Source organism: Pseudoliparis swirei, chromosome 2 (genome assembly GCF_029220125.1).
Source record: "Pseudoliparis swirei isolate HS2019 ecotype Mariana Trench chromosome 2, NWPU_hadal_v1, whole genome shotgun sequence".
In the NCBI taxonomy this organism is placed as follows: Eukaryota; Metazoa; Chordata; class Actinopteri; order Perciformes; family Liparidae; genus Pseudoliparis; species Pseudoliparis swirei.
In genome coordinates, this window is record NC_079389.1 from 16815136 (window position 1) to 16828895 (window position 13760).

At 43.1% G+C, this 13760-nt stretch overlaps 2 protein-coding genes across 5 annotated transcripts in view; both read right to left on the reverse strand.

The window, feature by feature from the left end:
- epb41l5 (erythrocyte membrane protein band 4.1 like 5) overlaps positions 1-4809 on the reverse strand; it is a 29146-nt gene extending 24337 nt beyond the window's left edge. For both annotated transcript variants that reach the window (XM_056438053.1, XM_056438045.1), the window contains exons 1-2: positions 4649-4809; positions 3515-3718 (exon numbers count right to left, since the gene is read on the reverse strand). In XM_056438053.1, the coding sequence (XP_056294028.1) occupies positions 3515-3694 (180 nt within the window). In that variant the 5' untranslated portion in view covers positions 3695-3718; positions 4649-4809. The remainder of the gene's footprint in view (positions 1-3514; positions 3719-4648) is intronic.
- A 2681-nt stretch (positions 4810-7490) lies between these two features.
- ptpn4a (protein tyrosine phosphatase non-receptor type 4a) overlaps positions 7491-13760 on the reverse strand; it is a 61998-nt gene continuing 55728 nt past the window's right edge. For all 3 annotated transcript variants that reach the window (XM_056429238.1, XM_056429231.1, XM_056429247.1), the window contains 7 exons: positions 13614-13704; positions 13425-13486; positions 12435-12581; positions 11609-11737; positions 10265-10413; positions 10040-10175; positions 7491-9950 (listed from right to left, as the gene is read on the reverse strand). In XM_056429238.1, the coding sequence (XP_056285213.1) occupies positions 9519-9950; positions 10040-10175; positions 10265-10413; positions 11609-11737; positions 12435-12581; positions 13425-13486; positions 13614-13704 (1146 nt within the window). In that variant the 3' untranslated portion in view covers positions 7491-9518. The remainder of the gene's footprint in view (positions 9951-10039; positions 10176-10264; positions 10414-11608; positions 11738-12434; positions 12582-13424; positions 13487-13613; positions 13705-13760) is intronic.

A 13760-nucleotide genomic window follows, 5' to 3' on the forward strand; every position in this document is an offset into this window, starting at 1 on the left:
CACATAGTCCCTCTTTCTCTCACATAAACCCCAAGAGATCTCCTGGACAGCTCAGGGGGGCTTGCCCCATGCTAGATGGCATAGTTGATCAGGCATACCGCATCCCTACAGTACCCAGGGAGAGAGAGTACAAAGGGCTCATTGTGTGTGTGTGTGTGTGTGTGTGTGTGTGTGCTCCACCCAAGGCCTTGTTATACTGCCTGTGGTATTGTGCGTCTGTTTGCAGTCTTTCTGCACGTCTCAGTTACATAGAGGTATTTAGCTGATGTTCTTATCTACAAGCGAGTTAAACCAACCAGGGTCGTCGTGTATCCTTTTGAAACGGCCATAACACAATGTCAAGTGTAGGTGGGGCACTTTAAGAAGGAAAGCCGTGTGGTTTGGAGGACATTACACTCTTGACTTTTCATTTATAGCATTGCTGCAAAGAAAGAAGAGAATGATGTTCCAAAATGTTAGGTTACGGTGTAATTGTTCACCCATTACACTGCAAGAGATGATAATCAAATTCACATGTACATGCTAAACAATGGATAAGGTATCCACACATGGCTGCACATAGTCGTCGACCTCAAAGACCAATATATTTGGGTTATATTTCACGCACACGGATAATGTAAGTGTATAGATACAAATGTAGTCTAAATACTTACCAACAGTATTTACATAGGACACATCGAAATCACTCAAAACTGTTAAATTCAATAATGTGGCTTTAAGAATGTTATTTTGTTGCATATCAGTCCCAACTTGCCAATGATGGACTTATTTCATGTGAAAGTAAATAAAGGTTGCACAAACTTAACTTTGACTGATCTTTGAATCTACAGCGAGAGGCGGTGGCGGCAGAGTTGGGAACGGGGGGAGAACGATAAAGAGAATAGACAAGGAGGTAAATACATTTAAAAAAGGGAGCAACGTGAATCATAAGGCTGTGTGGAATTATGTTCGGACATGGATACAACACACACACATCTAAAAAGAAAGACATAAACTGCACCATTTGGCAGGGGGTCCCCCAAATGTATGCAAGCTCGAGTTGAATTGACAACTACTTAGCTGGCTAAATTCTTAACAAAAGTTGCGTCAAACCCAAAAACAAACGATAACAAAGACGAAAACATGAATCCAAGCTACAACAAAGGAAACTTCAGTCTTTCCAGATTTAATCAGTTCAATGGAGGCTGTTACACCATATGCTTGAGCAAAGAAAGGCTCCCAGCCGCGGACATTAATGTGCTCAGTGTAACTTTTTTTCAGGGTCTGGTTAACGAGATGATAAGCAAGGCCGAGACTCCGATACTCGGACACCGCCATTTTTATTTATTTTGCAATCCTGCTCGGCTTCCCTTTCTACCGTCAGAGGACTTCCTCCAAGAACAATCGGTTCCCCATCGGACCCAGAGCATTTAGGAACAGTTCAGACAGAATCGCAAACAACAACAACAACAACAACTCAAAAGCATCATTGCCTCCAAGGGTGGTCTCCCCAAAGTACTTTGAACCATTGGGCCAGCTGACATTTCGCTCGGCTGAGTTCTGTGCAAGAAAAAAAAGTGGATTTTCAGACGTCCTACATTCTGAGGACACAACTGTGTTGTTATTTTTCTGGACTGCTTCTTGACGCCGTGGCATTCTCCTTTACAACCTCAGTAGAGCCAACAAATAGCATTTCAAAATGTTTAATGGTGATGCAACAAAGTGAAGCCTCCAGTTCCAGTAGGCACTACAGTATCTGTCAGATACTACATCATAACTAAATTAAAAATATTACCTAAAAACATGTGTGGAGTGAATCTGTTGTCTTTTTTTCTTTCTAAATATTTTTGTTCTCATCTGTACCGAAAAAGTCATGTTTTAATGTCTTCTCTTCAACAGGAGTTCTTCCCTTGCTGTGTTGTTATGTTGTCGTTAGTGGGATCCATATGTAGAGGGCAAACAGGGTTTCAATGTCCTATCACTAGAGAGAGACTGATTATAAGACAGAAGGGTCTGCAGAGGCTACCTATACCCGGGGGATGGTAGGCACACAAAAAAAGCTCATTTTGAAACCTAACACAACTTAAGGCCAGGACTCTGCTGGAATGCATTCAGATATTCAATCACATTTGAAAACTTCCTTCAGGCACACACAGACAAAATGCCCTAGCACACTTTCTTGTTCAAAGTCAATTAACTTCATCAATGAAATAGGTAACGCAAAAACTTCCAACAAGCTACCGGTGAAAGAGCTATCTACAAAATTCCAGTAATAATTTCTGTGCAAAAAATTATATACCAAAAGAGAGAGAGCAAGAGAAAGGGACGACTGAATAGGAAAGACATAAAGATTTGGCCGCTCTTAAGACTATGACACTCAAAAATGTGCGACTTCACTTGTGAGACGTGCTGAATAAAATACGTTTGTGCATTCTTGCCCAATAAGCCGGTAAGGAATGCTTGAATCCCGCTTGCATTTGCGGCTTCTAAGCGTCGCTGCTTGGTCTCACACATGAGCAACGACATATGTCGAGAATAATCTCTACGCACATTGGAGGGGATGTGAAAAAGTGTAAAGCTAACATTTGGAGTTTAACTAATACGATAGATATAGTAATAGTAATAATAATAATAAGACTTATTTTGTGTAATTTATGCCAAACAGTAAACTGTCAAGATAAGATTGATACGGGAAAGATAGATACCGGACTGGCCTCTCAGGAATGCTGCACATTTAACACATTGTACGCCAGTGGAAACACAAAGTAACAAAACTAAAGATCACATGAGGGAAAAACATCCACGTATACATGCCCTTGGTTCTTAAATAACACATGGCATTTGTTTCACCAGCAGAAGCCTGGTGTTTAAGGAAAAGTCGATACGAAGAAGCAACTTACAACACGAGCATGAAGAAAAGGAGAAGAAAGACAAAAGGGGAAGAAAGGGGGAGAGTGAAGTTCTGCTGTCTGTCCACTTGGCGATGAGCCTCACGCGCCATGTGAAGCGGTCATGTGATCAACTTTGTTCTCCAGATCGGATAATGGAATTACAGGTGATCAGCACCAGTAACAGAGACACGCACACAGGCAGGTCACTCATACAACTTGTGCCATCATATAAAAACATAAGATGGTTGTGGTTGAAGCCCACTTGACATCAATAACAAAAACAGTCTACGGTTTTACATGTTTGTTCAAGAATCATGTAAAAGTGTAGAATAGGCATTGCTACCCAGTTAAAAATTAGCAACAAATGGGAAAAGGGCTTAAAAGAGAGAGAAAGTGGGTGACTATTAAAGCAAAAACATTTGTCTTCTTATTTGCCGTATAACTTACGTATTGCCTAAACTAATTTTGAACTGTATTTAAACTCAATATTCGTATGCAGACACTGAAAGCTCCTACGGGTCTCTTCCAAATGGTGTGACACACTGCTGCTAACCTCTGGGTAGCGATGACTGTTACCGTGCACACTGCGGCATAACGAAGGCGCAACAACCCGAAAAGGCTCAAACTGGAGCAACCCTCCTCACCGGCAGGTCGACGCTGACGTCCGTCCCGTCCAGTAAGGACACGCGGCAGGTGATGACGGCCTTTGCCGCCCCAGCAGCAGGGATGTGCGTCGTGGCACGTTGGGCCTCCCGTAAGCGAGTTTTCTCTGCGTGTTTCCGGATGGAACGTCGGCCCAGCGTCCTGCGCAGGAAACTCAGCATGATGGGAGGGAGGGAGGGTTACACCTGGAGAAGAGAGTTTTGAGTTTGTGAACTGTGCAGACCTACAACACTGTTACATATTTTAAAAAATAGTGAAACCTACAAGTGTGTAGTGTGTAAAACAGTGTTTTGCTATGACAGAAACATGAGTTTAGTTTTTTTTAGACAGCTGGTAATGTTTGTTTTCCATCATAGATACCTGCAGGCGAACAGGTAGGCCCATTGTTTTTATTATCATATAGCTAGTTAACATTGTTTAATATTCTGGGACCATAAAAGGGAAACTACAGCCAGCATTAACAGGAGTTGGACTTAATATGTATTATATTAATTAAGTAGTTTGCCTGACCACGACGTCAACTGACCGTTCCAGGTGACACACACTAACTTAGAAGACGAAACAAGACGGCTTGAATTAAGTTTAATATTGAAAGTAACGTTAGCTCAGCCTGGGGAGAGGAATAATTCATCTTTAAACTTAAATGTATCCTGTTAACATTAATGTATTTAGGAGACCCTAACTCAAAACCAGCGAGAAGAGGGAACCTTATAATATTAATACAAATTGTATTATTGCTTTTACAGTTAGCGTTACTTAGTTACAAACAACTAAGAAAGCGCAATAAGAGAAAAACGATCAAAATGGACTGTACAAAACCTTACAGATTCTAAAATGATATTAATAAACTTAACAAATAAACAATTTGACCCTCTACCTTCACAACTGTGCTAGTCGAGCGAGGCCTGAGGTAACGTTACTGGTTAAGCATAAAAAGCAACAGGTGTGCGCTTGTTTTACAGCGCGAGCTAACCGTTGGCAATTAACGTGCGCAGCGCACAAGACACCGGCCGCACGAGATGGTCCCGGGCAGCAAAACAAACGCCGCCTTTTGTCGGAAAGCCGTATCCGACGTCCACTTGCTCCCGCGGAGGTCCGGATAAAGGCGTACTTACAAAAGAACGAATTCACGGGGAAAGAACGTCCACTTGCATTGTAGACGAGTAAACCGCCACTTCGGACATGTCCATGTTCGTAACTTGTTCCTCTTTCTTCTTCTTCTTTTCTTCCCAGCTCGTTTGCTTCTGCGGGGATAATTTTCTCTCCCAGGTCCCAACAAAAAGTAGGAGGCAAAGCTTTCCTCCGGAAGTGACGTCGATATAAATCCCTAACCGAAACGTAATTATAATTTTTAAAGCAACAAGCATAACGGATTATACATGCAATAAGGATAGAAACAGTTACATATATACATAACCACACGTTGATGAAGTCGTTGTCATGCCATCTAAAAGTACAGTGTGAAGAAGATTGGCCTCGTTATTTAATTAAATCTGAGTCATACAGTGGTGTCGCCATTGGACAGTAGCGTACCCTGCTGGGTAGTTTGGGGATAATGGTTTAGAAAATGTGTCCAGAGACGATCTGACCTGTTTGACCTGAGGTCCAGTTCAGGTTTGGAGGTCAGCACAGAAGAGTAGCATTGTGCGTACAAATAAATTAGTTTCTTGCCCCTGCCAACAAGCATTTGAATATTTTAAATGTCTATTTTTATGACATTGCTTTCAGTGACACTGCTTTCTAGTTCATCCCAAGCTAGATGAGGTAAGAGGGTTTATGCACCCTTCTTAGTGGCTAACAGGTAGAATAACAGGGTGGAATAGTGTCACCTGTTCTCTTCAATCTGTATATGAATGATCTTTCTATAAAAGTTATTAATTAGGTCTTAATAACTATCTAATGTGGCTGATGATGTAGTCATCCTGTCTTCGTATTGGCTTACAGCAGCTGCTCAGTCTGCTCAAGCTGTGGTGTGCAGTACGACAGAGGGGACATTTTGCTTATCTCCTGATGGCAGACGTGGTGAACAAAGTAAGATGAGTGGGTCACATCCTCAGGAATGACGACGATGTGTTCGGCTTATGTTAGTCAGCTCTCTTTTGAGCTCACTTGTCGGGCAGTTACAGGTAATCAACAGTGGAAAAAGCTTCAGGTGGCATTTCATGACTCATTCAGAATCTTGCTCAAGCTCCCAAGACGGACAATTGCAATCCAGGTCAGTGACTAATGTGTTGAGGAATGTTACGTACACATGTATGTATGTTACCTACTGCAATGATAATACCTGTATGTGTTTTTTTGTTTCGTATTATTACTTTATTTATTATGGACCTGTGTGTCTGAAATCCAGCTGAATTAAATGTGTGTGTTGATTGTGAAGGAATTGCAATTTAACTAAAACCCCAAAATGCTATGCACACTAAAATGTATGCGGATAGCGTACACACTACCCAGATATTTGACCTTTGACCTTGATAAATGTCTTCAACTGCTTTAAAAATGTGCCCAAGCTCCACCACAGAATAATCTCAAACAAATGCAAGAACATGGCGTTTCATGACCCAGCTGTGGTCTGTCCATTAAAGTAGGCCTCCTGGAATGTTTCAATCTCACCAGTGTTAAAACTGTGCGTTTGGTAGTCATTACAGGAAGCTACTTTTGAACTATTTTCTGTCTCCTGAGGTTTTTTGTCGTTTTGTTTTAATGTCTGGCATTACAAAGAAAGATGTCTTGCTTTGGCTAGCTCATTGGACTGATGGCTTCCCTCTCTGGTTAAATCTCAAACATAAAATACGTGATCCTGCCACTGGTGTCCTCTTTTCCATCCGGCCAGCCTCACTTTTAGTGTGGGAAAGGAGCTCTGAGGCCAAGTCTCCATGCGTTCACAGACCAGCTTCAATAGTTCACAATCAAGCGTTGAGACAAAGCACCATGAGCCACGAGACCAGAAAGAGACAAGCGACTGAGGACAAAGGTTTTTATGACACAGGTAGGAGTTAACCAAGGGTATAATACGGTAAAACATTTCTCATTGTTTTGCGTTTCATTGTATATACACTCGCTGTAATAGATACCGTCTCAAACTAAAACAGTTTTTTTTGTTGAAATAGCGGTCTTGAAAAACACACCAATTGTGACACATTTTGAATCATCCAAAAGGAAAAGAAGAAAACCAAAGTAAAACAAAAACTAAATCTTTCTGCTCACAAATGATTTTCCCTTTTATTTAAAAGTTTTTTTTTCATATACAACATTGTATTTACATGTTCTATTATTATTTACACAAAATTAACAAGTGGCACTGTGTAGTTAGGAGTTCTTTTTTATTTTCAAACAAACTAAAAATGTAAAATCCCCCCCCCCCCCCGCCCCAAAATAAGAACAACTCATTTTAACAATGCGTCATGTCTTTTTGCCCCCCCCCCCCCCCCAGTTGCACTACCGGCCACTCAGCCTTCTACAAAGTGCCGTCCTGTCCCTATCCAACTAGAGCCGTTTTCATCTTTACAAAAATACGACTACCCCGAGCCCCCCACGTCTGGTCCCCTCAAAACCACCTTTGATCAGTACCCTAAACGCACCACTTATGTGTCAACAACCAAACACTTTGAACACAGAAAGCTCATTGCTGGATCGTCTGTGCGGATGGAAACTGGAGCCCCTGATTCATCAATTATTGACTTTGCACTGCAGGGGTCCGCGTTTTATTTTCATGTTTGAAATTGTCAATAAATTTTTCGGAGGAACTTGTTTTCGATGCCACCTCATCACGAGGCCTTCGGAGTTAATTTCGTTTGATGCAGATTGAGCCGCTGATGAATGCAAATAGTGCAGATGGTGCCTGAGAAGAAGGAGCTGGGAAGATTTTTGGAAAAGGTCAGCCTGGTTCTCAGGACCGACTTTAAACAAAGTCTCTATCGAAGTTTCCTCAAAGAAAGGAAACAACTTGAGATCAGGTTAGATTAGGTTTGTGGCTTTATGGCACAACCCTTCGTTCCAGTTGACAGACAAGCAGGCTTAGACCAGACAGCGAACAAACGATACGCTAGAAACGGAGGAGGGAGAGGTACAGAGAAAGATAAAGACAGATATCCGAGTACACACACACACGCACACACACACACACACACTCACAGCAGTAGGTTTTTGTTGTTTTTCCTTTACCAGCAGGTACGGAAGCAGCCGATAGGAAAAATATCTAAAATTATGAAGAGGCTATACTTCATTCCATACCACTATGTAGAGTACGATGGCAGCTTAACCTGCACTTTGACACAAACAAAGAAGACTCAACGGGCAACTTGATGCTGGGTTTTGTGAATTAAAAATACAGGTCGTCACTTAGTCTCATTAACACTCTCTTGTCAACACATCATTATCTTGGCTTGAGGAAGAAAAAAAAACCAGACATGTGCCTTAAAAGAAAGTACCATTGGGAGAGATCACGAAAAGAAAGTATCGGTTGAGTGTTCGGTTTGTGCTGCTTCTTTGAACCGTCGGACAGATTGAGGAAAAACTAAAAACCGAACACCAAAGGTTGGATTAAAGGCCCGCTCTCGTGACCTCTGGACCTCACTGAAACAGTCAAAAACAAGGACTCAATGAGGACATTCCCAAATAACCAGTCTGACCGAGTGGAGTCTTACGACGGCTCACACCAGTCTCCACTGCAAATGAGGAGAGATCCATGGCGGCTTCTGTTTAAGATATCAAAATGATTATGTATAGAAAATGAGGTCAATGGAGAAGCTTTTAAAGTCACTCGGGTTGAGACCGGTTCACTGTCAAAGCAATTCGAAAAAGCAAATACTGAGAGTAGCTTTTTAAGAACTAACTCACGATACTTGTGTCATTAATTGATCGATATCAGTCGGAGTGAAGCCACAGCGCTTCACACACAATGAGGATTTGTTGTCGGTGTCGGGCTCAAGGACACTTCAGCAGGGACCTGGGGTTTGATTTGAACGTGTGAAATGAACTGACCTCGGCCTTGTTTCTTAGCTAGATCCTAACTCCGTGTGTCTACTGGGTCCTCGCCTTGTGACACCGTTACACGGTGTGAGGAGAATTTGTTCTGTATCGTCGCTCCAATGCTGAAAGTTAGACCCTTGCCATCATTACGTCTTTCACAGGGAGGTCTGATTTGATGTGAAAGAGGGAAGCCCAGCAAACACCGGAGCCGTGTCGGTAGAGCTCGAGAACACGGCACAAAGCAGGATCAGGAACACGGCGTCGAACAAGCGGCGAGACACAAAGTGCTTTCAGCTGTCCGTCTGTCAGTCTGTGCTGTCAGAAACGTAGACCGGAAAGCTGAGGGATAAAAAAAAAACTAAACGAGTACAATAAATTAAATCAGTTCTTTTTTTTTCTCCACGAAAAAGCAAAAGAAATAAAGTAGTAGTTAGAAGAGGAATCGCACTACTTTACACGACCTAAGATTTAATCAGGAAAGCATGAAGCTCTAGATTCATACAAACAGACACGCTTTTTTTTGTTCAGTGGACAGGGTTTGACACAAACTAAAAACACAATAAATACTCTTTCTGAGGAACAAAAGATAAGGTATATCTCTTTATCAGCTAAAAGGACGCTAAAAAAAGGGCAGGTCCGTCTGGCAGACTCGCTCAGAAGGGGACAGGGCGACCCCTCGTGGAAATAAAACAACTTTCCACCGTGTGGGCGGCCCTTCCCCTTCCTACTTATGGCACTAGAGCAATTCCCCATCCACATTTTATTCTCTTGTACGTTTAACTTTTCATTCTTTCCATTCACTTTTCATGACTTTTTTCTTTGCCCTGAACATACAATATCCACTAATGGTACCTATTCAACACAGCTGGGTTTCTTTTTTTATTCTAGCTTGTCCATGACTGTCACGTATGTTCGTTTGTGTGTCTTTTGTTTCCGCTTTTGTCAGCATAAAGTGCAACAGTGCTCTTGTTCTCTCCTCCGGCCCACCTGGCCTCCTCCTGACAATCCACACGACTACCAAAGTTCAAAAGTCACGGGTTCAGGGTCAGGGTCAGGTTCAGGTTCAGGTTCGGGGTTCTCGCTGGTCTCGCTGATGGCGCTTGCAGCACTTGTGATGCTCGCAACGCTTGCAAGGCTCGGATCCTCCACTTCCTCCTCATATTCATCCTCCTCCCCCTCTTCTGTCACTTCCCCCACATCCAGCACCTCCACCTCTTCGTCGTCATCATCATCATCCTCTTCATCCAGATCTCCTTCCAGCATCTCCACCACGGCCGCCTCCCCCTCGTCCACCGCTGCCGTCTCGGCTCCTTCTCCTGCCATTTGCTGCTCCTCCCTCTCCTCCTCCACATTTTCTCTCAGCTGGTAGACGATGGTCATGAACGGTTTGACCAGGCCCTCCTCGAAGACCTTCAGGATGGCCTCGCACACAAATCGGTACTGGCTCTAAGGGAGAGAGAGAGAGAGCGATATTGTGACTGATGGCTGAAAGAGGATGAGAGCAGCTAGACAGACAAAGGGATACGTCTACATACAGGTGTTTGTATCATCATGGCCCTCTGGTCTCTCATGGTCCTGACGATATCTAGAGGATACACTGGCTGACCACACTCCATGAGACACAACGCCGTCTCCATGGTGATCAGAACCCCCGTCCGACCAATCCCCGCACTGCAAATAAGAGAATCGGTGTGGAAATGAGTCGCCAATCGCCATGGAACCACACACGAACCAGTGGATTGATGGATTCCCCACGGTACCTGCAGTGTACCACCATCGGCTGGTCCTGTCCGGCGCGTTTGGTCCGTACCAGAGACACGAAGTCCAGGAAATCAGTGGAGTCATCCGGTACGCCGTGGTCCGGCCAAGCCAGGTACTGAATCTGGGTGAGCTCTCTCTGCTGCTCACTCTGAACACACACACACAAATTACATCACACAAACAGATTTTCATGTGCTGGCTTCTTTATTATTGGAAACGAACGGAGGGCATTCACACTCCCCCCAGTCATGACCCAAGCTTCCCAAGTAATACATTATTCTCACTCATCACTCATCCTCAGAGCTCAAAACGGGTTATTGTATTTCATGTGGGCGACCGCCTAGCATGTTTCATTGAGCTGTGAGTCCTCTGGGAACAGCGCAAAGCCCCCCGTGTGTAGTTATGGCCTCTAAACGAGTTATGAAACGCCGAGTGAGAATAACAATCAGTGGTTTTATTGTTAGGTTGCTGTAAAAAAAAAATCTATGAATAAATGTGTCACGTTAAAGACATTTACACACAGAACCAACAGCGGACAACTACTGACCACTGTTTCATGTGCGACTCGGATCCCCTGTGTTCCTCCTTTATACTGCCTCGCTGCATCGCCATGGTAACACAGCCATCTCCATAGCAACAATCACAGGCAGAGGAGAATGCTAATGGCCTCCTCCTACAGCCATATATTTCAAAGGTCACCATGTATGGTGGGCTTCACACAGAAATCAGGACCATGTGATCATCCGTTGAAAGTTAAATGTTCAATCTGATTTTGTCCTCAATGCCGGCATGTTATGTCTCTAATATTACGTGGCACGATAACATTTAAGGAAGACTTTGAGCACCAAACATTTTCAAACTTCCACCGTCCCACTCCGTTCCTCTCTCCCTCGCTCTCTATTTCGGCAGCGATGTGACTGACTGGTGCGTTTGGGTTGTCATGGTAACCAGAACCCAATACGTGGCCCGCATGCAGCAGCGGGATCCAGAAAAAGAACAGCCCACACTGGTCGCCATGGCAACCCACCTCCTCGGGATCCCCAGCAGGCTCATCCTTGGTCCGTCGCTTTGATCGGACCCAACATCCCGTCCACTCCCTTGTTCCTCTGATTTGGTCCTCATTGTTCTTTCCTCTTTGGCACTTTTTTCGCTGTTGTGTGTGTTTCTGACTCACGCTACCTTTGATGACACATTTCAGACCAGGTCATTTGGACTAAAGCAGATTAATGGCTCAGTAATTCGGATAAGGGTTAAGTAAGTTTCTCTCCAGGAAATGACTGTCAGTTCATGTGATGACCCTTAAAGTGACCCAAAAGTAAACAAACGTGTGCATGCGGGGCTACCTGCGTGTGTGTAAGAGTCATCTCCCGGACCAGGAAGGCAGTGTTGCCTTCTTCATTGTGGCACGTTACTGAAAAGTCTCCGTAGGTGGCGCTGCGGTCTGGATTGGGCCAGTACTGATGACACTTCACCTATAAACACAGACAGAAGTATTTTGTTGACAACTGAACAGCTGATATATTTAACATGTCACTACTGTTATTCTCATCTCTGGGGTCAGAGCTCATCCTCTAGAAGAGACTACTACTTAGGCTAGCCCTCTGGTCCTCACTATTGTGTACTAATACACAAATATATAGCAGAGACGTTCAATACAGCTGGGATATTAAAAACCTCCAGTGTTTATCAATGGATCGTGATCTCAAGCTGTCCTGTCGTGACTTTTCCTTTTGCAACTAAACACTTCGTTTTAATGTCAAGAGAAATTAACAAATAATGCATGCTTGAAAATTCTCACCTAGTTTGATGATTAATGGATCGTATTTTTCTTTTTCACAGTAACACAAATGTTACTTACTTTTGTTAAATGAGTAATGTTCAAATTAACAAAAGACCCAATTTTCCCAAAAGCAGTGTATTATAGAAGATGAAATAGTGTGACAGAAGAATTAAGACAATACATGATGAATCTACACGTGCATTTCATTATCAACAGCTTCAAATGGGAAATTGGGTTTCATCAGGCTTGCAAAATTCAAAGCAATGACACATGTAAAGTAAAGGTATTTATTTTAATGGATCACCGACAACAACAAACTTTTTTTCCCCAACATGCTGCAGACCGCATGTGGTTTCCAGTCCTCGTCTTTGAAGAATGCCTCTACATACCCGTCCTCTCTCGACCTGCGTAGTCAGCATCACCACCATAGATGAGCCCTGCTCCCAAGTCATTTGCCAGAAGTCGGGGCAGGTGTTGGGCAGGGGGCCCTGGCATGCTATGTAGCGGTTTATAAGACTCGAGGCTGGAATCTCCATCTATGGAGAGAAAGACCACCAGACATTGAGATTCAGAGATATCCGGTTGCAAGGATCTCACTTTACAGCTCGTTTTCAGCATAGCAGAGAGCTAAACGTTCTGAGGCTGCTCTAGAAAAGGTAGAACCACTTAAAAAATAAGTAAAGACATGCTCTTCAATACTTTAACGTGCTGGCAAGGTAGACGCGTTTGGCCTCGTGTTTGAATAAGCCTATGAGTCACTTACAAGGTCAGGCCGTGTGATATTATAGTGACACTCAAACTGCAATTGAATGCCATCCCATAATGCCAAGTGCGTTTTGTTCTGACTTATAAAGAGCACTGTCGTACATTTCTCAGATATTTGTAATTTCTTGTCATTCAAGTTGTCGAGGAGACGTTTCTCCTCAATGACAACCGCTGAGAGGAAGAATGTCCAAAAAAAGGCAGCAGGATGTGTTCCATCCAATACATTATGCACCGATGAGAACGCGTGTAAGTGGATGTGAAGAGTTGATTAGACGAGTGAGAAGTAAATTAATTAAGCCTGAAAAACAATTAAAAAAAATATCTTTCTTTGATGCAGCATGTGAGAAAAGTTTTCTTCTGCAGTTTCATTGCTCTCCAGCTCATTAATCTTGGCTGTGCTTTCATATCCGTTAAGGTCGTACCATGTTCAATTCAATTCAATTTCAATTCAATTCAATTCAAAACATCAACTCATAATGTTATTGGCTCGTAAAGCTCATGTGGTTAATTCATTCACCAGTTTGACGAACATGTGTTTAGATGGTTAGCCAAACAGACCACCCACCACGTCTCGCAAAGATAGTGATGGAGAGATAAAGAAGAAACAAACTCACATTGATGTAATTTGCATTGATGTAGTCATCTGTGCTTTTCAGAATGACCCGCGTGGCATCATCTGCATGGGGGGAGAAAATGACAATCAAAGGGAATTAAGATTACATTGGAAAAAGTTCATATTTAATCTCGGTTCATATTCAAACACACAAGCCGACATAAAAAGACGCCCGTGTGCGGTCACGTACAAGGAGAGATGTCTCTGTAGCGATTTTTGGAAATGTTCTGAGGTAATTTGGCACACAGCATGGTCATCCCAGGCCTCTTCCTGTACAGTTGCTGTAAGAGAAGAAACACAAATTCATATTAAAGTTGTAACCCCCAGATATTACTTT